Below are 26,057 nucleotides of genomic sequence, written 5' to 3' on the forward strand. Positions count from 1 at the left end.
AGAAGCATGTATAAAGTGAAGTGAAGTCGCTCAGTCATGTCCGACTCTTTGCGACCCCATGGACTATAATTTCAAATATAAATTCTACCCTTGCTAGAAGACCATTCCAGTAGAGGGCTCCAACTTGCTTTTACATGTTATGGAGGGAAAATCCTCAAGAGGTTTTTGAAGACTGACTTGCAATATTACACTTAAAGTGTAGAGTTTTCTCCTGACATGACTATGCAAGTATGTATCTAACTACCTGTTTGGTTATCCTAGAGTCCAGCTCAGTTTAAGGATCTGCCTTTCTCTAGCTACACAAACTCATTTTAATCCATTCATTTCATCTTTTAGCTTCTTCCCTAGCATGTTCTCCAATGTTAATTATTTTAAGCCATCCTCAGTCCAACTGTCTCCCTCAATCTTGAAACTTTTATTACTTTTTTTTCTGATTTGTGTAAATAATAATGCTTATTATAACCCCTGGTGGCTCAGACGGTAAAGTATCTGCCTACCATGCAGGAGACCCAGGTTCCATCGCTGGGTCAGGAAGATCCCCTGGAGAAGGAAATGGCAACCCACTCCAGTACTCTTGCCTGGAAAATCCCATGGATGGAGGAGCCTGGTAGACTATAGTCCATGGGGTTGCAAAGAGTCGAACACGACTTAGTGACTTCACTCACTCATATTGTAAACAAAGAAAAATAGAAAAACAAAAGAAGGACAAAATTTAATTCATCATTACTGATTTTACCATCCAGATATTATTTATACTACTATTAATCCTCTGCTATACTTCCCTTCAGTCTTTATTCTAAGATATACAATGCATACTGTGCACACCTATATATTTTGTATTGTATATATTTTTGCATCCTGTCTTGAAATATTTAAGAATTTTTCATTAGGAAATACCTTTCAAAACATTATTTTTTCATTGTATAATATTACAGTATATGAATGTACCATAATTTATTGAGAAATAGGGTAATACTGTGATGATCATTCTTGTGCATCTGTTTTTGTGGGCGAATGTGATTATTATTTCTTTGGAATATTTTTCTAGAATCAAATTACTGATCAAAAGATATAGTTTTTAAAGGTTCTTAATCCTTATTGTCAAATTTCCTCTAGCTTTACCTAATTTACAATCTTCTAGCTGGTATAAAAGTACCAGTTTCACTCTACCTTCATCAACACTGTATGTTATCCTTTTCTAAAAATCTTTGTCATTGGTTTTTTTTTTCCCCCAGTGGGGTCTTAATTACTTTAACATACTTGAATTGAGTTCATTAAATATTTTAATGTGTCTTGGGTCCAACTTTAGCATATTCCCTTTACCCATTTTTCTACATTTCTATATTCATCTCTTTTCTTGTTAATTTATAAGAATTACTCATGTATCAAAGGTCTCAATATTCTATTTAAAGAGCAACCTAACGTTTTTGAAAGTATCAAGGTCATGAAGTGTCCAGCCATGCCAGATTCCCTGGGTCTGAGGGGAATTCTCAGGACATGACAATTTCAGGGCTAAAAGCAGGAAACGGAAACCAGGGTAAATTAGGATGAATTGGTCACCCTAACTAAGGAACTGTTCCATAGTAAGGGAGGCTAAATGCAATTAAATGAAACGTGTGATATTGAAGCAGGAAAAATAAAGGTTTACTATTGTGTAGGGGGAAAACTGGTGAAACTTGACTGGTCTGTAGATTAAAGAATAATACCATCAAGACAGTATGGTACTGGCACAAAGACAGAAATATAGATCAATGGAATAAAATAGAAAGCCCAGAGATAAATCCACATACCTATGGACACCTTATCTTTGACAGAGGAGGCAAGAATATACAATGGAGAAAAGACAATCTCTTTAACAAGTGGTGCTGGGAAAACTGGTCAACCACTTGTAAAAGAATGAAACTAGAACACTTTCTAACACCATACACAAAAATAAACTCAAAATGGATTAAAGATCTAAACGTAAGACCAGAAACTGTAACACTCCTAGAGGAAAATATAGGCAAAACACTCTCCAACATAAATCACAGCAGGATCCTGTATGACCCACCTCCCAGAGTAATGGAAATAAAAGCAAAAATAAACAAATGGGACCTAATTAAACTTAAAAGCTTTTGCACAACGAAGGAAACTATAAGCAAGGTGAAAAGACAGCCTTCAGAATGGGAGAAAATAATAGCAAATGAAGCAACTGACAAAGAATTAATCTCAAAACTATTAATCTCTGGATAGCTCCAAAACAGGGTCCTACCAAGATCTCAATATAGTGTGTCACAGATTGAGTTAGTTGTCTTCCTTTTGCCATTGGACAATGGCATAATTTCTTAATCATTCAGACTTGAAATTTCATCTTTATCTTCTCCCTTTCCAATCTAAGAAGTTTTTAGATCTTCTTGATTTCTTTTAATAATGATTCTCTCTTATTTAGCTTTTCTGTTGTTCCTACCATAGTTCATGATATGCTTATTTCAACACTTAAACCAAACTTATCCTCCAAACTTCCTCTCTTTCCAATCTTAGCATCAGTATTCTTAAAATGGGAATTTAAAACATAATCATTTATGTTTAAAATTATTTAATTAGTTTTCTATTACCCATAGATTAAATTTAAATAATAAAACATAATCTCCATGAGGGGAAGGATTTTCAAGCACTTTTTTTGCTGATGTAATTTAATGTCTAGAAGAGTTCTTGGTACATAGTAGGTGACACAGTAAGTGCTTACTGAATGACTGAGTGAACATATCCTGGCATTCAGGGACTTCCATAGTTGCCCTCAGCCTTGCTACAAATGCACAAACCTCTAATCCAAGCTGACGAATCTACTCCTTTCCCCTAAATATAGTTCATATATCTTCCTCTTGTCCAGTTACTGTTAGTCTCCTGCTCTCTGTTTCTAAGCATGCTATCTTTCTCTCCTCCACCTATGTAAATCCTCTTGACTTTTCAAGGCCCAGCAAAATGCGATGGTCTTGGTTAAACTATATTGATTAATTAGAAATATGCTAAACTCCAGCACCGTAAAAAGTCTATATCATTGCAGCTTTACATTGTTTATTTTTCACTGGGCAAATGCTTCCTCTCCCATGATCAAATATATTCTATTTCACCATAAAAAGTCTATATCATTGCAGCTTTACATTGTTTATTTTTTACTGGGCAAATGCTTCCTCTCCCATGATCAAATATATTCTATTTGAGAGTATGCATACTCTTTGGATGTTTCTGCAAGAAAAGAGCTCTACTAACTATAACTAACAAATATTTTCTTTTTATACTCAAAAAACATAGATACATTTTAATGATAATTCCATTTAATACAGCATTCAAATATTGACTCAACATTGTGAACAAAAAGTATTTTTAATCCTTAAATAATTGAAGGGGAAATGGAGACACAAATTTTTGACCAGTAGTCAAAAATAGAAATAGTATAGGAATGGTTCAGTTCAGTTCAGTCGCTCAGTCGTGTCCAACTCTTTGCGACTCCATGAATTGCAGCACGCCAGGACTCTCTGTCCATCACCAACTCCCGGAGTCCACCCAAATCCATGTCCATCGAGTCAGTGATGCCATCCAACCATCTCATCCTCTGTCGTCCCCTTCTCCTCCTGCCCTCCATCCTTCCCAGCATTAGGGTCTTTTCCAATGAGTCAACTCTTCGCATGAGGTGGCCAAAGTATTGGAGTTTCAGCTTCAACATCAGTCCTTCCAGTGAACACCCAGGATTGATCTCCTTTAGGATGGATTGATTGGATCTGCTTGCAGTCCAAGGGACTCTCAAGAGTCTTCTCCAACACCACAGTTCAAAAGCATCAATTCTGTGGCACTCAGCTTTCTTTATAGTCCAACTCTCACATCCATACATGACCACTGGAAAAACCATAGCCTTGACTAGACGGACTTTTGTTGGCAAAGTAACGTCTCTGTTTTTAAATATGCTATCTAGGTTGGCCATAACCTTCCTTCCAAGGAGTAAGCGTCTTTTAATTTCATGGCTGCAATCACCATCAGCAGTGATTTTGGAGCCCCAAAAAACAAAGTCTGACACTGTTTCCACTGTTTCCCCATCTATTTACCATGAAGTGATAGGACCAGGTGCCATGATCTTAGTTTTCTGAACGTTGAGCTTTAAGCCAACTTTTTCACTCTCCTCTTTCACTTTCATCAAGAGGCTCTTTAGTTCCTCTTCACTTTCTGCCATAAGGGTGGTGTCATCTGCATATCTGAGGTTATTGATATTTCTCCCGGCCATCTTGATTCCAGCTTCTGCTTCTTCCAGCCCAGCATTTCTCATGATGTACTCTGCATATAAGTTAAATAAGCAGGGTGACAATATACAGCCTTGACGTACTCCTTTTCCTTTTTGGAACCAGTCTGTTGTTCCATGTCCAGTTCGAACTGTTGCTTCCTGACCTGCATACAGGTTTCTCAAGAGGCAGGTCAGATGGTCTGGTATTCCCATCTCTTTCAGAATTTCCCACAGTTTATTGTGATCCACACAGTCAAAGGCTTTGGCATAGTCAATAAAGCAGAAATAGATGTTTTTCTGGAACTCTCTTGTTTTTTTGATGATCCAGCAGATGTTGGCAATTTGATCTCTGGTTCCTCTGCCTTTTCTGAATCCAGCTTGAACATCTGGAAGTTCACGGTTCACGTATTGCTGAAGGCTGGCTTGGAGAATTTTGAGCATTACTTTACTAGCATGTGAGATGAGTGCAATTGTGCGGTAGTTTGAGCATTCTTTGGCATTGTCTTTCTTTGGGATTGGAACGAAAACTGACCTTTTCCAGTCCTGTGGCCACTGCTGAGTTTTCCAAATTTGCTGACATATCGAGTGCAGCACTTTCACAGCATCATCTTTGAGGATTTGAAATAGCTCAACTGGAATTCCATCACCTCCACTAGCTTTGTTCGTAGTGATGCTTTCTAAGGCCCACTTGACTTCACATTCCAGGATGTCTGGCTCTAGGTGAGTGATCACACCATCATGATTATCTGGGTCGTGAAGATCTTTTTTGTACAGTTCTTCTGTGTATTCTTGCCACCTCTTCTTAATATCTTCTGTTTCCATTAGGTCCATACCATTTCTGTCCTTTATCGAGCCTATCTTTGCATGAAATGTTCCTTTGGTATCTCTAATTTTCTTGAAGAGATCTCTAGTCTTTCCCAATCTGTTGTTTTCCTTTATTTCTTTGCAATGATTGCTGTGGAAGGTTTTCTTATCTCTCCTTGCTATTCTTGGGAACTCTGCATTCAGATGGGAATATCTTTCCTTTTCTCCTTTGCTTTTCGCTTCTCTTCTCTTCCCAGCTATCTGTAAGCCCTCCTCAGACAGCCATTTTGCTTTTTTGCATTTCTTTTCCATGGGGATTGTCTTGATCCCTGTCTCCTGTACAATGTCACGAACCTCTGTAGAATACTGTAGAAATTATTAAAGTTAAGAATGTATATCTTCCCTTGGCACTGGATTTCTAGGAGGTTTCCAGAAAGCTCTGGCTATTTGTTACAAAAGTGAGGAAGGGGTCTAGTTACAATGGCTATTTGTCATGTGACACAAGGACTAGGTGATCAAAGTTAATATAAATAGTAATATAATATATCAGCATTATGTATGCTTGATACGATGCCCCGAGAAAGGCACAATATCACTGCAGCGGTGTTTTAGCTGAATATACAAACTTTGAATCATGAGAATACATAACACAAAGCCAAATTCGGAGAAATTTACAAAATCACTGACCAGTGCTCTTCGAAAGTATCAAAATCATGAAAGATGAAAGAAGACAGGGAATGCCACAGATGGCAGGAGACTAACGAGATATGGCAATTTATTTAATATCTCAGTTGACTAATTATTGTTGTTGTTTAGTCGCTCAGTCATGTCCGACTCTTTGAGACCCCATGGATGCAGCATGCCAGACTTTCCCGTCCTTCATCTCCCAAGGCTTGCTTAAACTCATGTCCATTGAGTCAGTGATGCCATCCAACCATCTCATCCTCTGTCATCCCCTTCTCATCCTGCCTTCACTCTTTCCCAGCATCAGGGTCTTTTCTAATGAGTTGACTCTTCCCATCAGGTGGCCAAAGTATTGGAGCTTCAGCTTCAGCCATCAATCCTTCCAATGAATATACAGGACTGGTTTTCTTTAGGATTGACTGGTTGCGTCTCCTTGCAGTCCAAGGGGCTCTCAAGAGTCTTCTCCAATTACAATTACAGTTTAAAAGCATCAATTCTTTGGCACTTAGCTTTCTTTATGGTCCAACTCACATCCATACATGACTACTGGAAAAACCATAGCTTTGACTAGACGGAACTTTGAACAAAGTAATGTCTCTGCTTTTTAATATGCTATCTAGGTTTGTCATAGCTCTTCTTCCAAGGAGCAAATGTCTTTTAATTTCACGGCTGCAGTCACCATTTGTGGTGATTTTGAAGCCCAAGAAAATAAAGTCTGTCACTGTTTCTATTGTTTCCCCATCTATATGCTATGAAGTGATGGGACCAGATGCCATGATCTTAGTTTTTTGAATGTTGAGTTTTAAGCAAACTTTTTCACTCTCCTCTTTCACTTTCATCAAGAGGCTCTTTAGTTCCTCTTCACTTTCTGTCATAAGACTGGTGTCATCTGCATGTCCGAGATTATTGATATTTCTCCCTACAATCTTGATGCCAGCTTGTGCTTCATCCAGTCTGGCAGTTTGCATGATGTATTCTGCATATAAGTTAAATAAGTTGGGTGACAATATACAGCCTTGACATACTCCTTTCTCAATTTGGAACCAGTGCATTGTTCCATGTCCAGTTCTAACTGTTACTTCTTGACCTGCAAACAGGTTTCTCAGGAGGCAGGTAAGGTGGTCTGGCATTCCCATCTCTTCAAGAATTTTCCATAGTCTTTTGTGATCCACACGGTCAAGGGCTTTAGCGTAGTCAAAGAAGCAGATGTTTTTCTGGAAATCTCTTGCTTTTTCTATGATCTAAGGGATGCTGACAATTTGATCTCTGGGTCCTCTGCCTTTTCTGAATTCAGCTTGAACATCTGGGAGTTCTCAGTTCATGTACTGTTGAAGCCTAGCTTGGAGAACGTTGAGCATTACTTTGCTAGCATGTGAAATATGTGAAATGAGTACAATCGTGGGGTGGTTTCAACATTCTTTGGCATTACCCTTCTTTGGGATTGGAATGAAAACAGGTTTTTCAGTCCTGTGGCCACTGCTGAGTTTTCCAAATTTGCTGGCATATTGAGTGTAGCACTTTAACAGCATCATCCCTTAGGCTTTGAAATAGCTTAGCTGCAATTCCATCACCTCTACTAGCTTTGTTCATAGTGAAGCTTCCTAAGGCCCACTTGACTTCACACTCCACACTCCAAGATGTCTGGCTCCAGGTGAATGATCACACCATTGTGGTTATCTGAGTCATGAAGATCTTTTTTGTATATTTATTTTGTGTATTCTTGCCACTTCTTAATATCTTCTGCTTCTGTTATGTCCACATCATTTCTGTCCTTTATTGTGCCCATCTTTTCATGAAATGTTCCCTTGGTATCTCTAATTTTCTTGACGAGATCTCTAATCTAGTGTTTTCCTCTATTTCTTTGTGTTGTTCATTTAGGAAGGCTTTATCTCTCCTTGTTATTCTTTGGAACTCTGCATTCAGATGGGTATATCTTTCCTTTTCTCCTTTGCCTTTGCTTCTCTTCTTTTCTCAGCTATTTGTAAGGCCTCCTCAGGCAACTATTTTGCCTTTTTACATTTCTTTTTCTTGGGGATGGTTTTTATCACTGTCTCCTATGCAAAGTTACAACCTCGGTCCATAGTTCTTCTGGCACTCTGTCTATCAGATTTAATCCTTTGAATCTATTTTGTTACTTCCACTGTATAATCGTAAGGGATTTGATTAATTACTTAATTAACTAACTAAACGAACCTGGATTAGATCTTGGACAAAACAAAGAACATTTGGGAAAACTGACAAAATTTGAGTAAGATCTATAGATTAGTTGTATTGGTGTTAATTTCCTGTTTTTGATAATTATACATGATTATGTAAGATATTAACATTAGAAGAAGTCAGATGAAACCTATATAGGAATTCTCTTTACTTTTAAAGCAACTTTTATGTAAATATAAAATCATTTCAAAATAAAAAGTTGAAAAATTGAGGAGGATGGATTAAACTATGTTCTTAAAAGAAAAATTCTCGCAATTTCCAAGGGCCACATCAATCATTTCCATCATTAATATGTTCACCTAAGCCTTTGTATGTGTGTGTAATGTGAGATGCCTTTGTGGAAGGGTCATTAGCTGTGGAAGGTGTACAGAATAGACAATATCATTTCTCCAAGATATGATATTCACTGTATACAGCAGTCATTTATTAAACAGACATACCAAATAGTATTTGAGATGCTGAAAATACAATGATGAGCAAGATAATAGATGCCTAGCCTCCTGAAATTTCCAGTCTTATTAATGAGGAAGATAAATCAGAACTTAATTTTTTTTTTTTTTGGCAAATGTTAGAAGTAGACTTCTCAGTATGAAAAAGGTGTTGAGAGAATGGGGCTTAGGTCGAAAAAGAAACTTGTCACAAACCTTGGAGAAGGTATTCAAATTGGTAAGGCAGTGGTGTGTTCCTGTGCTTTTGATGCATTAACTGCAGACCATTAGTCCATGATTGTATAGAGAGAGAAGGGCAGAAGGCAGAAAAGTGGATTACAGGAAAGAAAAATCAGTAGAAAGTAATACGGGGGACCGATTGAAAGAGTGAAGGTGAGAAAAGGAATTAATGAGAACATTTGCGGTTAGTTTGTAATATGATTTAGGCCACAAGCATAGCTGCAAAAGAAGGCAAGAGAAGTGGAGGAGAATGAAGGACTCCACTGAGTTATACGTGATTTTAGAACTTGTGAAGAGGACAGAAAAAGAGGGGTGGGAGACAGCAAGAGAGAAAACATCAAATGGGAGAAAACATCAAATTGGGGACTGCTGAAAAAGGAAACTGCACACGGATACTTGGGAGGAAGGATACTAGTCACCTACAAGCCCCGGGAATGCGTGGGAAGCGGGAGTGTCTGGGCGGTGCCCGGTGGCTGCGAGCGCGCCCCAGGGCCCGGGGGCTTGCGGACTGGGGCGCCCCAGCTAGGCGCGTGGTAGGGGGAAGGTTGCGGGGTGGAGGGGGAGGTGTGCACTGTGTTTGGTGATGTCATTGCAAGTCAGGGAGCGATGAAATTTAACACCGCCGGATTTGCTGGGCTCCTATTCTTCCAGGGGAAGCAGCCGGCGGCAGTCCACGCCGAGCGCCTGCAGTTGCCACCGGCCAGCTCGCACGGACAAGATTTCTGAAGTGGGTGTGTGTACTTGTCTGACAAATGTTCCAGCGCGGGTTGTTTCCAAGGACTTCCTCCCCCACTTCATCTCCTGCCCTCCCCCCCACTCCTTTCTCCTCCCAGGCCCAAAGCGGAGGACTCCACTGGAGTCACGGAGTCGCCTTTGAACCGCAAGTGAACTCGAGGGCTGCGCTCGCAGCCGAGCTGCCGCCGCTGCAGGCGTCCCACAGCCCGCCAGTGAGGTGTCCCTCCTTGCCCGCCCTCCCAGGGGAGCGCTCCCCCCCCTACCCCGGGCCTGTCCGCTACGGAGCTGGGGCCCTGGGCAGCCTAGCCGGCTACCCGGCCGGTGCTATTTCTCTGCTCTTCTTCCATCTGCCCCTCCCTTTTTGGTTATTGTTGAGGTTTTAGAGCATCGTTTTGATGTGATTTTTTTTTTTTTCCTTTTTCGTGGACAGTACCTGCACACTTAGCAGTTCGGAGTTGGCTTCTGTTTTCCGTTAGCGCCCCGCTGTACGGACAAATGCATACAAATGCATTTAGGAGCCCACAGGACAAGGCGTGGACAGGTCTCCCACACGGCAAAATCGTAAGTAGCCCACCCGCGGGGCAGGGGTTAGACCGGCCACTCTCCCCACCCTCTGGATCCGCTGAGCCGGTTGGAAATTTGCGCCCCAGCTACTTGGCACTTTTTCTTTTCTTTTTTTTTTTTTTGAAGTTGGGAGCCGGCGAACAGCCGCAGCATCCTCCCCTTGTCTTCTCAATTTGTAAAATACCGTGCTTGAAAGGAAGCCTCCTGCCAGCGGGTCTCTCAGACAGTTTATGCTAAAGAGATCCTTCGGCCCGCGAGGAACAGCTCGCTGGCTCACGTCCCGAGGCCGGTGGTAGCAGCTCTTGCAGCCCCGGAGCTGGATTCTGACTCCCGCCCGGGCTCCAGCTCCCATTGCCTTTGCGCCCTCCTTCTGTTCTCCTCCCTCAGGGCCCTGGCTGAGGTCTTGTTTCCCCTCGGTGCTCCTCGGGCATCCAGCCTGGGAACTGCTGGGGTGCTCGCGGTCCCCCTGGGCTCTGTGCGAGGAGCCTGAACCATGCAGCAGGGTTGCCGAATGGGGGAGAGGGTGCCCACAGAACCTCGGACATCAGGGAGCTCCTGGAATCATGAGTCACAGAGGTAGTTGCCTCTAGTCGTTAGGAGGCCAACAAACGTGCTGCCCATCTGGGGTGCAGGCTGCCCCCTGCTCACTGGAGTGTCACTGGGGAACGGACTGGACCCCGGGGCGGGGGGGCGGGAGGAGGGTGGGCCCCCCTGCCCGGGGCTGCTGCTCCCAGGGAGTTATCTCACTGGCCCTCCCTGGCACTCTATCTGCTCTTTGGGCATTGTACTGGCAGTGGGAGAAGAGCATGGATGGAGGGTAGGGGGCGCGTGGCCTTGGCTGTCTGTCCTGGCCCTTCCTGGAAGATGTCAGTAGGTTATTGAAGTTTGGTTTTGGCCTCAGGGGCAAGGAGGGACGAAGGCGGCTGTGGTCGCTCTGTGCTACTAGGCTGCAACGCGGGAGAGTAGGAAGGAGGAGGGCAGGGGGACAGAACTGAGGGTGCCAGCTAAGGGCAGGCGGAGGCGGAGTTCAGAGAAAGACCGCCTTGTGGCAGTGTTTGTATGAACATGTGCTTCCCAGCCGCTGGCAGCGGAGCCTGGCTGGAGCTCGCGCACTCTCTCCTTCGACCTCTGGAAGCCTGGGCGGGCAGCCGGCTGCCCCACTGACAAGGATGCACATACCCACTCGCCCGCTGCAGAATGAATCAGTGAGCGGGAAAGCTCAAAACCTCAGCCACCACGCGCGCGCGCGTGCATGCAGGGGTGTGCCCGGGACCCCCGGGGCGAGGGGGAGGGCGGGATCCCTGACACTTCTCCTCCAGGGTCCGAGAAGAGGTCAGTCCCTGCCGGCGGACAGACCCAGAGCGGCTCACGCAGGTCTCATCAGTTTTCCAGACAGGTTTCTCACCACTTCTCTAGGTGAAAGCACCTTGCTTGGACCTGCCTTGGAAAGCAAGGTAGGGAGTGCAGCGGATCCTGAGGACCGCTGGACGAGAGTGAGTAGAATGGTAGAATCAAACTTGGGTCTCCGAGGCTCTAGAGCCACCCTGAGAGATTGGATGAGGTCCTCCACTTCCTGTCCCGCCGCTACAGCGTCCCCCTCCACCCGTTGCCCTCCTTGCCCTCCCTGTTCCCCTCCATCCATGTGCCCTTCTTGCCCTCCCTGCCAGCGCCCACCCCCAGGGCTTTCCCTTGGCCCCTACACGAAGCCCAGGTTGCTGCCTAACATTCCCCTTGGCAGTTGTGACCACCTTGCAGATTAAAGGAGATCTTCAGCTCTTAGCCCCTGTCTTGTCTGGTTTACTCTTCCCTTCCAGACGATCCCAGAAAAGGTCCTGCATACATTCTTGAGCAGTTTGGGGTTTGTAAATTGGGTCCAGATGATTGGGGGGAGGGAGGCAGAGAAACCAAACAGAATGGATTACACCGAGGAACTTCTGAGGAAAAGTTAGACTATGAGTAATTGGGGAAAAGAATCTTCCTGGAGAGGCATCAGATGGGTAGAGGATCCTGTGTGAAGGTCCTCCTCTCTCCTGTTTTCCAAGCAGCCTCCAGCCAGGGGCCTTGCAGACTCCTGTGATATCAAGTTTGTTCCATGACAGTTCACAGTGAGGGTGAGCTGCAGAAAATGGATGGTAATTCAAGATTACATCAGATTGCAACCCCTCACAGCTTCAACCACACACATGCAGAGTGGGGAAAGGTAGTTACCAATTGAGCTGAGAAAATTGTTTCTTGAAAAAAATCCAGTTTCCATAAAGAATTCAGAGTTCTTCAGTTTGAACTAAATGCTACCAACCTCATAGGAACAGGGACTTAGGGAAAAGCAGCTGATTAGCTGATGACAATGTCAGGCCACTGAATTAAACCTTAAAGTGCCTAATGTAACCCCTGAGGTTTTAGTTTTCCACCATCCTTTTGTGGTGATGTTTTGTAAGAGCAGGGGTGGTTTTTTAAAAAAATCACAATTCTGATTAGTCACCCAGAAATATTTACAGTTTTAAAACTAGATCCTTACAGACATTTTATTTCAGAGGGCTGCTTTTACTTTGATTTGCATTCCTAATGTAAATTTGTGGAATTAATGAAAAAAAATTAAAACCAAGAATGAAAGGTACATTGATTTCTATAAACAAAAGTGTAAACAAAGTTTGGGGTATAAAGGTCTATTTCCTAGCTTGTATGAAATTCTATTTTTAAAGTTGCCTAGTTATCTTTGTGTTCAAATAAGTGTTTAAAATAAATGGATGTCTTAGGAAGAGGAATTGTAATTTATAGAAAGTAATTTTGAGTGTTATTTATACATTGTATTTGGTAAACCGTGAAGCTGCAGGAGAATGATAAATCGTATTATAGGAACTAGAATAGCTGTGCTAGTTTTCTTGCCATGCTTTGCAACTCTGACTTATTTTAGAGTTTGTAATTCTGGGTGAGAAGTGAAGATGATTCATTTTCATTCTCATAAAAGGCTGACGTTCTGTCATTCATTCACTCATCATTCATTTACTCATTTATTCAGCAAATGTTCACTGAGTTTAGCTATGTGTTTAGCATGATCCTAGGCAGAAGGGATACAATGACTGAGCAAGACAGAAGCACAATTGCTGCCCTTCCAATGTGCCCAGTTAATATAGGAAACAAAAAAATGAAACAAGCAAGTATAAACAATGAAACCAGCAAAAAAAAATGACATAAGGATATATACAGAAGGACATCTAACTGTCTTGGGAAAGATAGGGAGGGGTAGTACTGGAAGGAAAGGCTAACCAAAGGAAATGAAATCTAGACTGAGACATAAGTGGAAAAGGCATGGAACTTTACAGACAGAACAGTAAAAGGCTCAGAGGTGAGACAGCATGGTGCATTTAAGGGCCCAGAAGAAATGAAGTTGGTTGGAACACACATTCTTGGGGCAGAGTGGTTGGAGCAGAATCTGGAGAAAGAAACAGAGACTGCATCATGAAAACTCTTTATTTTCTTAGCTAAATAAATGGAGGTTAGATGACCTGACTTCTTGATCTTGGGTTCACTGTGCAGGTGAAAAATGTCAGAGGAGTTATATATTGGTTGAAACTCAAGACAGCTTGATAATCTCATTGACTGAAGATATGATGCATTCATTCATTTAAAAATCTTTTACTTAACAGTAGTGTCAGTTCAGTTCAGTCACTCAGTCGTGTCCAACTCTTTGCAACCCCATGGACTGCAGCACACCAGGTTTCCCTGTCCATCACCAACTCCCAGAGCTTGCTCCAACTCATGTCCATCAAGTCAGTGATGCCATCCAGCCATCTCATCCTCTGTCATCCCCTTTACCACCTGCCTTCAGTTTTGCCCAGCATCAGGGTCTTTTTCAGTAAGTCAGTACTTCACACCAGGTGGCCAATGTGTTGGAGCTTCAGCTTCAGCATCAGTCTTTCAAATGAATATTCAGGGCTGATTTCCCTTAGGATGGACTGATTTGATCTCCTTGCAGTCCAAGGGACTCTCAGGAGTCTTCTCCAGCATCACAGTTCAAAAGCATCAATTCTTCAGTGCTTAGCTTTCTTTAAGGTCCAACTATCACATCTATTCATGACTACTGGAAAAACCACAGCTCTGACTATATGGACATTTGTTGGCAAAGTAATGTCTCTGCTTTTTAATATGCTGTCTAGGTTTGTCATAGCTTTTCTTCCAAGGAGCAAGCATCTTTTAATTTCATGGCTGCAGTTACCATCTGCAGTGATTTTGGAGCCCATGAAAAAAATGACTGTCACTGTTTCCATTATTTCCCCATCTGTTTGCCTGAAGTGATGGGATTGGATGCTGTGATCTTAGTTTTTTGAATGTTGAGTTTTAAGCCAGCTTTTTCACTCTCCTCTTTCATTAAGAGGCTCTTTAGTTCCTCTTCACTTTCTGCCATAAAGGTGGTATCATATGCACAGCTGAGGTTATTCGTATTTCTCCTGGAAATCTTTTTTCCAGCTTGCACTTCTTGCAGCCCAGCATTTCACATGATGTACTCTGTGGCTCAGCTGGTAAAGAATTCGCCTGCAATGTGGGAGACCTGAGTTTGATCCCTGTGATGGGAAGATCCCCTGGAGAAACAAAAGGCTACCCTCTCCTGTATTCTGGCCTGGAGAATTCCATGGACTGTATAGTCAGCAAAGAGTCAGACATGACTGAGTGACTTTCACTTTTCACTCTGCATATAAGTTAAATAAGCAGGGTGACAGTATACAGCCTTGATGTACTCCTTTCCCAATTTGGAACCAGTCCGTTGTTCCATGTCTGGTTCTAACTGTTGCTTCTTGACCTGCATGCAGATGTCTCAGGATGTCTCAGAGATGGGTTTGGTATTCCCATCTCTTGAAGAATTTTCCATAGTTTGTTGTGATCCACACAGTCAAAGGCTTTGCATAGTCAATAAAGGAAAAGTAGATGTTTTTTTTGGAATTCTCTTGCTTTTTCTATGATCCAACGGATGCTGGCAATTTGATCTCTGGTTCCTCTGCCTTTTCTAAATCCAGCTTAAACATCTGGAAGTTCTCGGTTCACATACTGTTGAAGCCTAACTTGGAGAATTTTGAGCATTACTTTGCTAGTGTGTGTGATGAGTGCAATTGTGTAACAGTAGTGTGTGCCAGAAACTTTTCTAGGGAGTAATCAGTTTAACAATCTCCGTGGTATTTCAAGGAGAGACTATATATAGATGTATATTTCTTCCCTGCTACTGACTGGACTCTAGGTATTTTGATCACTTGAAGTCCTTAAGCATTTATCTCCTTTCTATTTCATAAGTTGCCAGTATGTTTGGAATTTAACCAAAAGTTCTAGTATTTTTCACACTAGGTTAGGTATACAAGTACCTGTTGAGTTGAATTCATTTTATGTAAGTTACTGACAATATTTTATTCCCTGAATCATCTAACTTTATCCCCACTGCTGGGATAAGAACTGTTTTTCAGTTACTTTGGGAACAAAGGATAGAAATTTTACTATTTATGGATCTTAGCAGCTAGTAAAGAGCAAAATCTGTAAAGCTGTCATGACTTAGAGAATTTTTTGCCTTGTAAATGTACTGTGATGGAAATTGTTGAAATTCTTGATGTATATTACATGTGTGTGTTTTTCAGATTAGTTTACTTTTTCCAATTGGTTTAAATGAAAATCTCCAATTCACTTTTTATAAAAGTTCCTTATTCACAAATTGAACCTGTGTAGAAATGACCATCAGTAGCTTGAAGACATATATCATAAAACTAAGAATTATTTAGGGAAGATGCCTGGGGGTGGATATTAGTTCCTTAAATATTGAGTATGGTCTTTGGATATCTATTTTCTGCTTGATCTCCTCTAGGACTTCACCCTTCACATGTCTGGTTATGTTTTGACTGTGGCTTATGTCAAACTGAAAATGTGGCTAGCAGACCAGACACACAGAGTGTTTCACATTTTGTTAGATATCCTCCAATATTAATCTTATGGATTATATTTTCTGAACATTAATTGAATGTCTCCTACTATACTGTTAATATTTTTCAGACCTAGTCTGATTTTATTAAATGTGTAAGTAATATGTACTTCTGTTACTTTACATTAATGACTCTTGGTCCACACATAAAAAAAGTGAACAAAAACAGGCAAGATTTGAATATTTGAAAAATATTCATGTTTAATATACTAACTAGACTTTTTGTTCTTGTTGTTGTGTTGCTCAGTCATCTCTGACTCCTTTGCAACCCCATGTACTAGCCCACCAGGCTCCTCTGTCCATGGGATATTCCAGGCAAGATTACTGGTGTGAGTTGCTATTTCCTCCTCCAGGAGATATTTACATAACCTTAACAAAAAGAAAAAAAGAATGGGAGAATTTGTTAGGGTTAACTAAATATATGAACAATTTAGCAAACTTAGTAGACTATTTTAGATTACTTAATTAAAAAAAGAATTGGCCAGGACTGTAAGAGGGCCTTTTCCCAGTTGTGGTTAAACAACGTGCCCTTTGTATATGATGATTTATAGAACATTTTGCTAAAACTGTAACTTGATCTTTGTCTTCTAATGCCAGTATATTAATGGGAGTCTACCATACATATAAATTTTAGGCTTTTATATTTGGAATTTAAATTATAAAATTTATATTGTCATCACATAAGAGATGAGTCAGCTAAGACTCAAAACCTTGAAATAACCTACCCAAGCTCACACAATGATTTTGAAATAGATCTAGGACTAATCTTTTGACTCCTCAGTTCAGTTCAGTTGCTCAGTTGTGTCCAACTCTTTGCGACCCCATGAACCGCAGCACACCAAGCCTCCCTGTCCATCACTAACTCCCGGAGTTTACCCAAACTCATGTCCATTTAGTCTGTGATGCCATCCAACCATCTCATCCTCTGTTGTCCCCTTCTCCTCCTGCCTTCAATCTTTCCCAACATCAGGGTCTTTTCAAATGAGTCAGCTCTTCACATCAGGTGGCCTAAATATTGGAGTTTCAGCTTCAACATCAGTCCTTCCAATGAACACCCAGGACTGATCTCCTTTAGGATGGATTGATTGGATCTCCTTGCAGTCCAAGGGACTCTCAAGAGTGTTCTCTAACACCACAGTTCAAAAGCATCAATTCTTCAGCGCTCAGCTTTCTTTATAGTCCAACTCTCACATCCATACATGACTACTGGAAAAACCATAGCCTTGACTAGATGGACCTTTGTTGACAAAGTGATGTCTCTGCTTTTTAATATGCTGTCTAGGTTGGTCATAACTTTCCTTCCAAGGAGTAAGCATCTTTTAATTTCATGGCTGCAGTCACCATCTGCAGTGATCTTGGAGTGCCTAAAAATAAAGCCTGACACTGTTTCCACTGTTTCCCCATCTATTTCCCATGAAGTGATGGGACGGATGCTATGATCTTAGTTTTCTGAATGTTGAGCTTTAAGCCAACTTTTTCACTCTCCTCTTTCACTTTCATCAAGAGGCTCTTTAGTTCTTCACTTTCTGCCATAAGGGTGGTGTCATCTGCATATCTGAGGTTACTGATATTTCTCACAGCCATCTTGATTCCAGCTTGTGCTTCCTCCAGCCCAGCTTTTCTCATGATGTACTCTGCATATAAGTTAAATAAGCAGGGTGACAATATACAGCCTTGATGTACTCCATTTCCAATTTGGAACCAGTCCTTTGTTCCATGTGCAGTTCTAACTGTTGCTTCCTGACCTGCATACAGGTTTCTCCAGAGGCAGGTCAGGTGGTCTGGTATTCCCATCTCTTTCAGAATTTTCCACAGTTTACTGTGATCCCCACAAAGTCTTTGGCAAGGTCAATAAAGCAGAAATAGATGTTTTTCTGGAACTCTCTTGCTTTTTTGATGATCCAGAGAACGTTGGCAATTTGATCTCTGGTCCTCTGCCTTTTCTAAAACCAGCTTGAACATCTGGAAGTTCACGGTTCACATATTGCTGAAGCCTGGCTTGGAGAATTTTAAGCATTACTTTACTAGCGTGTAAGATGAGTGCAATTGTGTGGTAGTTTGAGCATTCTTTGGCACTGCCTTTCTTTGGGATTGGAATGAAAACTGACTTTTCCAGTCCTGTGGCCACTGCTGAGTTCTCCAAATTTGCTGGCACATTGAGTGCAGCACTTTCACAGCGTCATCTTTTAGGATTTGAAATAACTCAACTGGAATTCCATCACCTCCACTAGCTTTGTTGGTAGTAATACTTCCTCAGGCCCACTTCACATTCCAGGACGTCTGGCTCTAGGTGAGTGATCACACCATCGTGGTTATCTGGGTCATGAAGATCTTTTTTGTACAGTTCTTCTGTGTATTCTTGCCACCTCTTCTTAATATCTTCTGCTTCCGTTAGGTCCATACCATTTCTGTCCTTTATCGAGCCTATCTTTGCATGAAATATTCCTTTGGTATCTCTAATTTTCTTGAAGAGATCTCTAGTCTTTCCCAATCTGTTGTTTTCCTTTATTTCTTTGCACTGATCGCTGAGGAAGGCTTTCTTATGTCTCCTTGCTATTCTTGGGAACTCTGCATTCAGATGGGAATATCTTTCCTTTTCTCCTTTGTTTTTCACTTCTCTTCTTTTCACAGCTATTTGTAAGGCCTCCTCAGACAGCCATTTTGCTCTTTTGCATTTCTTTTTCTTGGCGATGGTCTTGATCCCTGTCTCCTGTACAATGTCACTTATCTCCATTCATAGATCATCAGGCACCCTGTCTATCAGATCTATTCCCTTAAATCTATTTCTCACTTCCACTGTGTAGTCATAAGGGATTTGGTTTAGGTCTTACCTGAATGGTCCAGTGGTTTTCCCCACGTTCTTTTTTTGACTCCTAGTCTATTGTTATTTTCTTATTAACCATGTTGTTTTCTCTGCAACAACTTAATACAGTTTTAGTTTTAACTTATTTAAGGGCTCCAGCACGTCTAGCACAGTAAGCACAGCACAACAAGGCAGAAGCGCGAAACACACTGCTACCCTTGAGAACTCTATCATTTGCTAATGTGGAAATGTGATGTTTTTTCTTTATTAAGTAAATGTATTAAAAGTGTGAAATCATTGGGGGAAAGTGCAAAGCAAAGAAATAAACAAGTGCAACTTAACTAGACATTTCCCAGAAAGCTTGGATTCATTAAACATCATTTTACTCATTGATAGAGTTGGGCTCTTTATCAAACTGATTGTATCAGTTAGGTTTGATCTCTTCTCTGTATTTTCACTTCAAAGATGAGAAAATCAGTTAAAATGAAAAAGAAGAAGCTTTCCATTTACCCTACCACAGAAGATTTTTTAAAAAATTCTTCTTTCTCTCTTTGGACATCGAACTAAAAGTGCCCTTATTTTACTTAACTTTTCCTAACTGTTAGAAGAATTAGGTTCATAGGGAAGAACTAAATTCCTCAGTCATTGAGAGATCTTACTATTACTCTGTTCCTGTTTTAAAATATCTATTGTGTCAATTTTATGTAAGAAAATGACAAAAGGTGAAGACCTGTTACTTTCTCAGATATTTATTACTAATTAATCATAAAAGATACAGCACATATAGGCTATAAAAAAGTTATAATTAAAGCATCAAGAGTACAAAGGGGAGGAAAAGATGCAGTCCTCTCTAGGGATGATGGGAAAATTCGTGGAGCAGGTGTTCACATTAGGCTTTGATGATACTTAAGATTCTGATATGTGGAGACTGAGAGATCTTTTCAGGCACTTAACAAAGTTTGTCCATAGAATAGAGAAAAACATGGTGTGGCTGGAGCTTTGGGATGTCAGATGTAATTGGTCCCTATTTATTGCTTTAAAAAAAAAAGAAAGAGGAGGTTGGAGCTGAATGATAAGGACCTTGAACACCTGGTGAGGAACTTAAATTTTTCCTGTTCTTCCTTAGTTGTATGGTTAGGCCATTCAAGATGGCGATTCTCTTGCTTTCTGTATGTCCTCTGCTCCACCAGGTCCTGCTTCACTCACATGATTATCCAGTCTTCCTAATTGTAGGACTTAATTGGTAACTGCCTACCTGTTTGCCCCTGCCCCCGGTTTCCCTGGTAACTGATGAGCCTGCCCTATAAATGGTAGCCTTCTCTTCCTCTGGAAGGTTGTGGCGTTGTCCTGCTTGCGGTCTGCTGGGCACCGTGGAGGTATTGCTTCTGGATTTTTTTTTCCTTCAGGTTCTTAAGACCCCTTTTCAATAAGCTGTTGATGTCTCTTTCTCTGCTTCTGGGCTCTTTCTTCAGTTTAGAGGCTGGGCACCCATAAGGCTGGCAGGCCTCTGGGGTACCGCCCAGCAGTTGGCTCTAAGTTTGGGGCAGAATTAGAAAAAGATAAAGAAAATCTGTTTCATATCATTGATCTCTACCTCTCCGTTAGTCATCAAGTTAGTAAGTAGGTACACTTACATAAGGTGTGGCTCAACTGACTTGTCATAATCTCCTAAAATCACCTGGCTAAGGGATGATACTTGATGTGTTCAGGTTTTCCTGCCTCATGCCCAGAATAGACTTGTTAACATGTCTAGAAAGAACTCTTGCCTTCCATTTTTCTCCCCTGAGGTCATTGGGGAAGTCCATGAGTTGACTGAATTGCCTGGTGAATAGTGCTGGTTGTACTTTAGCTGTGTTTGGAATGGAACAGTGCCTTTTCAGTTGTTTCTAAACTCTCAGTGAACTGGATTACTTTGAGCAGGTGAGAAGTGCTTCCTTTCATGTTCCATTTTCTATTAAAACAGCATAATTCTGATATACTCTCCTTCAGTGATTGAATTTCTGAGCTATTTTCTAGTCTTACTGATGCACATCCTGCCAGTTGAAAATACAAATTTGAAAGGAAAAGTGCCTTCTTTTACTCAAATTCTAGATAACATTAGGATTCATCCTGGAGGACCCAAGGAAATCATTTTAATTTCACACTGCTGTCCTCAACTTTCCTCATTAGAATCACCTGGGAAATGTTTAAAAATCCCTGTACAACAAATTAAAGTCAGAATCTCTGAGGGTGGGGTGGGGAGGGCAGAATCCAAGTGTTAGTAGTTTTTAGAAGTCACCAGGTGAGTCCACTAATCAGCTATGGTTAAAAGCTGAAAAACAAGTAGCTCTCACACCATCCCTTGAGCATCGTCTGTTCCAGAACTGTGGTCCTCAGGGTATGATGCCCCAGATCTGTAGCATCAGCATTGCCTAGGAACTTGTTAAAACTGCAAATTCTTGAGCTCCACCCCGGCCTACTGAGTCAGAAACTCTCAGGGTGGAGCCCAGAATCTTTAACAAGCCCTCTAGATGATTTTGTTACCTGCTCCTGTTTGAAAACCATGATCTAGAGTAGCAGAAAAGAATTTTTTTTTAAACGGTCAAATCTTATTTGTGTCATATTATAAAACTAGATATGTTGACTTAAGCAAAGTATTAATATTAGATTATTTTAAGTACAATGTAACTATTAACAGTAAATATTCTAAATTGTTTTTTCTCAGAGTTTGGTACATACACAATCAGTATTAGATCACTTAGTTAAAAATGTGTACATGCCGAGGATCCGCTTCAAATTTATGAAGTCTCTGGGAAGGCCCAGAATCTGGATTTTTCACAAAAAACCAAAAATGTTGGCAGACTAACATTTGAGAAACATCTCATGGATGACACCATATATGGGAAACTATTATAGGCTTCATTAAAATAGATGGTTCAACTATTTGCACAAATCAGTTGACATTTCTATGATTTAAAATTGATTTGTATAGTTAATAACAGTTAAGTATTTTATCAAAGTCTTATTAAAAACTGCTCTGTTCAAATAGTATAATTTTACAGTATAAATTTTATATACTATTTATAAATAAATAGTATAATTTTATATTGGCTCACTTTTTTACATTAACATGTTCCTTATTCTTGTTGACAAAGGTAAAAGCATAGCTTTGGTGATAAATAGAAAATGTACTAGCACAGCTGCTGCTGCTAAGTCGCTTCAGTCGTGTCCGACTCTGTGCGACCTCATAGATGGCAGCCCACCAGGCTCCTCCGTCCCTGGGATTCTCCAGGCAAGAATACTGGAGTGGGTTGCCATTTTCTTCTCCAGGGCATGAAAGGGAAAAGTGAAAGTGAAGTCGCTCAGTCGTGTCCGACTCTTAGCCACCCCATGGACTGTAACCTACCAGGCTCCTCTGTCCATGGTGTTTTCCAGGCAAGAGTACTGGAGTGGGGTGCCATTGCACAGCAGGAACCTAAAAATGATTTTCAGAGGGCTTTGTCATCACTCCTTGCAGAACTGTATTTTCAGAGATATCATTTGGGGAGTCTCTGAGTTAGACTGAACAGAATCAGAGTCTATATGAGCAAGAAAAACTAGATCATAAAATATTTTCAGCATGCTCATTACTTTTTGAAACTATCTATGATTTTCAGCTGGGAGGTAGATAAAGCCAGTTATGAAGACTAATCAACAAAATCTATGAAAGATATGATTAAGCTAAAAAATTGTAGAGTATTTTCTATGTCACTAATCAATGTGAATGAACATTTTGATTTGTAGTTGGTTTGAGTAGGATGTTTACAATTATGCTAATCACAGTTTATATCTACAGGTTGTTATATTTTTAGAATCAGTCATGAATCTAGTACAAGTGATTTGAATATAATCTTCAAATAGATCTTATGTAAAAACATTTAAACACATAACTGATCCCATAAATTTATAGTAACTGTAGTTAAGTGACTGTAGTTGTATTTTGTGCCAATCTGCCAATAATTTTACTTTGTGTAAAATTGCATGTGTGGTGATTTGACATAATATATACCACTTATAATAATTTCACCTGTATTAGTTCACATTTACTGAATTTTTCCTCTGTGCCAGGTACTGTTTTGGGTACTTGAAATGAAACTTTTTAGTTAATTTTCAAAAAGCTTATGAGATGGATTTAATGAATGGAAACAATAGGGCACAGAGTGATTGTTAAATAGGGTGCCCAAGACACATAGTGACAAAACCAAAACTGGAATTCAGGGCTCTTGCTTTTAATCAGTATTAGTATTAAAATACTGTGTTAATTAAAATAACTTCATTCTTAATCCTTCACTCGAGTTTATTTTGGGTTTTATAACTTACAGGTCATAAATGTCCAACTAAGTTTTCCCCAATTTTGTCTTTATTTTTAGGAAACTGCTTCTTCATTTTATTGTACTATGTGTGTCAGGGGGTGCTGTTCATGCACAAAATCAAGGTAAGAATGTTACCTTGTTACTTATTTGCTTATGTAAAAGATTGGATTCCTGAGAGCAAAAGTATACACCTTAAATTCAGCATTAAGGAATAAAAAATCCTACACAGTGCAATGAGAATGTGAGGGTGAAAAAACCAATTTTGGGGGAAATATGACCTTTAAGAAATTACTCATATCTTCTGTCTGTGAAATTACTTACATTTTTAAGAAAACTCTCTGTAAAAGGAAAGTTTTGTATAGTAAAAAGACTTTGTTTGTGACTTCATTTTAAGTGGGAGTTATTGGGGGTGGCAAACTGTGACTGAATTACCTTTGCACTTCTTGAAACAACGCAAACATATGCTAAATGTTCCATCTAGATTTACATCATTAAGAAACAAAATTTTGCATACTAGTGGGCTGGGATTTCATTTAATTCAAATGGAGAGGTTTGGAAAATAGTTCAAGATTTTGTTTTTGTTTGGTAGCTAGTTGCTCTGGTAGTATGGTGATAGAGTTTCTGGTATCTATGTATACCCCAATTTATTCATTTATTAAATAGCATTTAAATAATATTTTCTATTTACCACATAATATCCTGATTGCCAGTGATTGAAATGTGAATAAAATAATGCCTCTGGCTCCAAAGTGAAAAAAAAAAACAAGTGCCTTTGTCAAAGGGTAAAAAAAAAAGTGCTCACCTGACAAAACCAACTTTTCAATGAGCAAGGAGTCACTTATCAATTTGGTCAATTTATTGAATAATACTAGAAAGTAAAATAGCTGTAGGTAGAAAGAGAGCACAAAGGGGTGGTACTCTGTTTGACCAAACTGGTAAGTGGATATAGGTAAGTATTCTGTCAAGTAATACAAATATGAAATGTATCACAGAAGGCATTTTCTAATTGTCTTTTATGGGAAGATCATTAAGTCAGGTCACATGTAACTTCATGAAGTGCTATTCTTGACCAAGTCATTTGTTACTTTAGTTTGCTTTAAATAGGGCAAGTTTGAAGGCAGGAGGAGAAGGGGACCAGAGGGGATGAGGTGGTTGGATGGCGTAACCGACTCGATGGACTTGAGTTTGAGCAAGCTCTGGGAATTGGTCATGGGCAGGGAAGCCTGGCATGCTGCAGTCCACGGGGTTGCAAAGAGTCGGACACGACTGAGCAACTGAACTGAACTGTAAAGAGACACTCTTTCAATTTCTTGTTTTTATTACTGTTAGTTTCTGAGAACTTGTTAAGTACCAGTCACTGTGCTAGCGGGATATGTTTTCTTCGTCACCATTTCATTGCAGGGTTTTTATAATTATACCCATGAATTGCCGAGTCCAAGGTTAAGAAGAATAAATAACTACCCCAAGGGTTGCAGGCTAATAATAAAGGGGGGGAACCAAGATTTGAACTCAGGTACTTAGACTGCAGAGTCTACAGATTCTTTAAAATTAAGCCTCTTGGACAACAGAGAAGATAAGAAAAGGAGAATTGTCATAACTAATAACTACTTCATGTGTTGTCCTTTGCTGGAACTTTACATATGCTATTCTAATCCTCATAATAAACCTGTAGGGTGGTTATTATAGATGAAGAAACTGAGGCTCAAGGAAGGTGCTGACCCAAGCTTATTTGGGTCTGTCGAATCTGCACCATTCCTGCTTCCTGCCCCAAATCAAAACCAAAACCAAACAACAAAAAACAACCTCTTTCCATTATCCCATTGCTTTACAATTGCCATTTGTTAGTGTTATAAGTTTAATAATTTATAAAATGTGTCATTATCAAAATATTGAAAACCTAGACAAAGGAGGAAAACTGAATATTTATGAATAAATTTTTAAAAACCTTAAGGTTTCATTTATAAACTACAAAATGTGCTGTTTTATTTCAGGGTGAATACCTTTTCAGATTTCACATATCCATACCATTTTATTTTGAGTTCTCAACAAAAACAAAAATATTTGAAAAACTTCTTTGATTTTATAAAATTAAATACTTTTGAGCACAAATTGAAATGAAAATTGTGGTATGTTATCAGAAACTTGAGAAGGGAATGGCACCCCACTCCAGTACTCTTGCCTGGAAAATCCCATGGATGGAGGAGCCTGGTAGGCTGCAGTCCATGGGGTCGCTAAGAGTCGGACACGACTGAGCGACTTCACTTTCACTTTTCACTTTCCTGCATTGGAGAAGAAAATGGCAACCCACCCCAGTGTTCTTGCCTGGAGAACACTGCCTGTATGCAGGTCAGGAAGCAACAGTTAGAGCTGCACATGGAACAACAGACTAGTTCCAAATAGGAAAAGGAGTACGTCAAGGCTGTATATTGTCACCCTGCTTATTTAACTTCTACGCAGAGTACATCATGAGAAATGCTGGACTGGATGAAGCACAGGGTGGAATCAAGATTGCTGGGAGAAATATCAATAACCTCAGATATGCAGATGACACCAAACTTATGGCAGAAAGTGAAGAGGAACTAAAGAGCCTCTTGATGAAAGTGAAAGAGGAGAGTGAAAAAGTTGGCTTAAAACTCAGCATTGAGAAAACTATGATCATGGCATCCAGTCCCAACACTTCATGGCAAATAGATGGGGAAACAGTGGAAACAGTGTCAGACTTTATTTTTGGGGGCTCCAAAATCACTGCAGATGGTGACTGAAGCCAAATTAAAAGATGCTTGCTCTTTGGAAGAAAAGTTATGGCCAACCTAGACAGCATGTTAAAAAGCAGAGACATTACTTTGTCAACAAAGGTCCATCTAGTCAAAGCTAAGGTTTTCCCAATAGTCATATATGGATGTGAGAGTTGGACTGTAAAGAAAGCTGACCACCGAAGAATTGATGCTTTTGAACTGTGCTGTTGAAGATGCTTGAGAGTCTCTTGGACTGCAAGGAGATCAAATCAGTCAATCCTAAAGGAAATCAGTCCTGAATATTCATTGGA

The 26,057-nt window shown here is 40.4% G+C and overlaps 1 protein-coding gene across 1 annotated transcript in view; it reads left to right on the top strand.

Moving 5' to 3' along the window:
- COL24A1 (collagen type XXIV alpha 1 chain) overlaps window positions 1–26,057 on the top strand; it is a 441,974-nt gene that overhangs the window by 64,023 nt on the left and 351,894 nt on the right. The window contains exons 4-7 of the mRNA XM_081490017.1: window positions 9,277–9,352; window positions 9,459–9,572; window positions 9,791–9,921; window positions 23,069–23,133. Of these exons, the coding sequence (XP_081346143.1) occupies window positions 9,866–9,921; window positions 23,069–23,133 (121 nt within the window). The 5' untranslated portion in view covers window positions 9,277–9,352; window positions 9,459–9,572; window positions 9,791–9,865. The remainder of the gene's footprint in view (window positions 1–9,276; window positions 9,353–9,458; window positions 9,573–9,790; window positions 9,922–23,068; window positions 23,134–26,057) is intronic.

This window comes from Giraffa tippelskirchi, chromosome 5 (genome assembly GCF_054371585.1).
Source record: "Giraffa tippelskirchi isolate mGirTip1 chromosome 5, T2T-mGirTip1v1.2.pri, whole genome shotgun sequence".
In the NCBI taxonomy this organism is placed as follows: domain Eukaryota; kingdom Metazoa; phylum Chordata; class Mammalia; order Artiodactyla; family Giraffidae; genus Giraffa; species Giraffa tippelskirchi.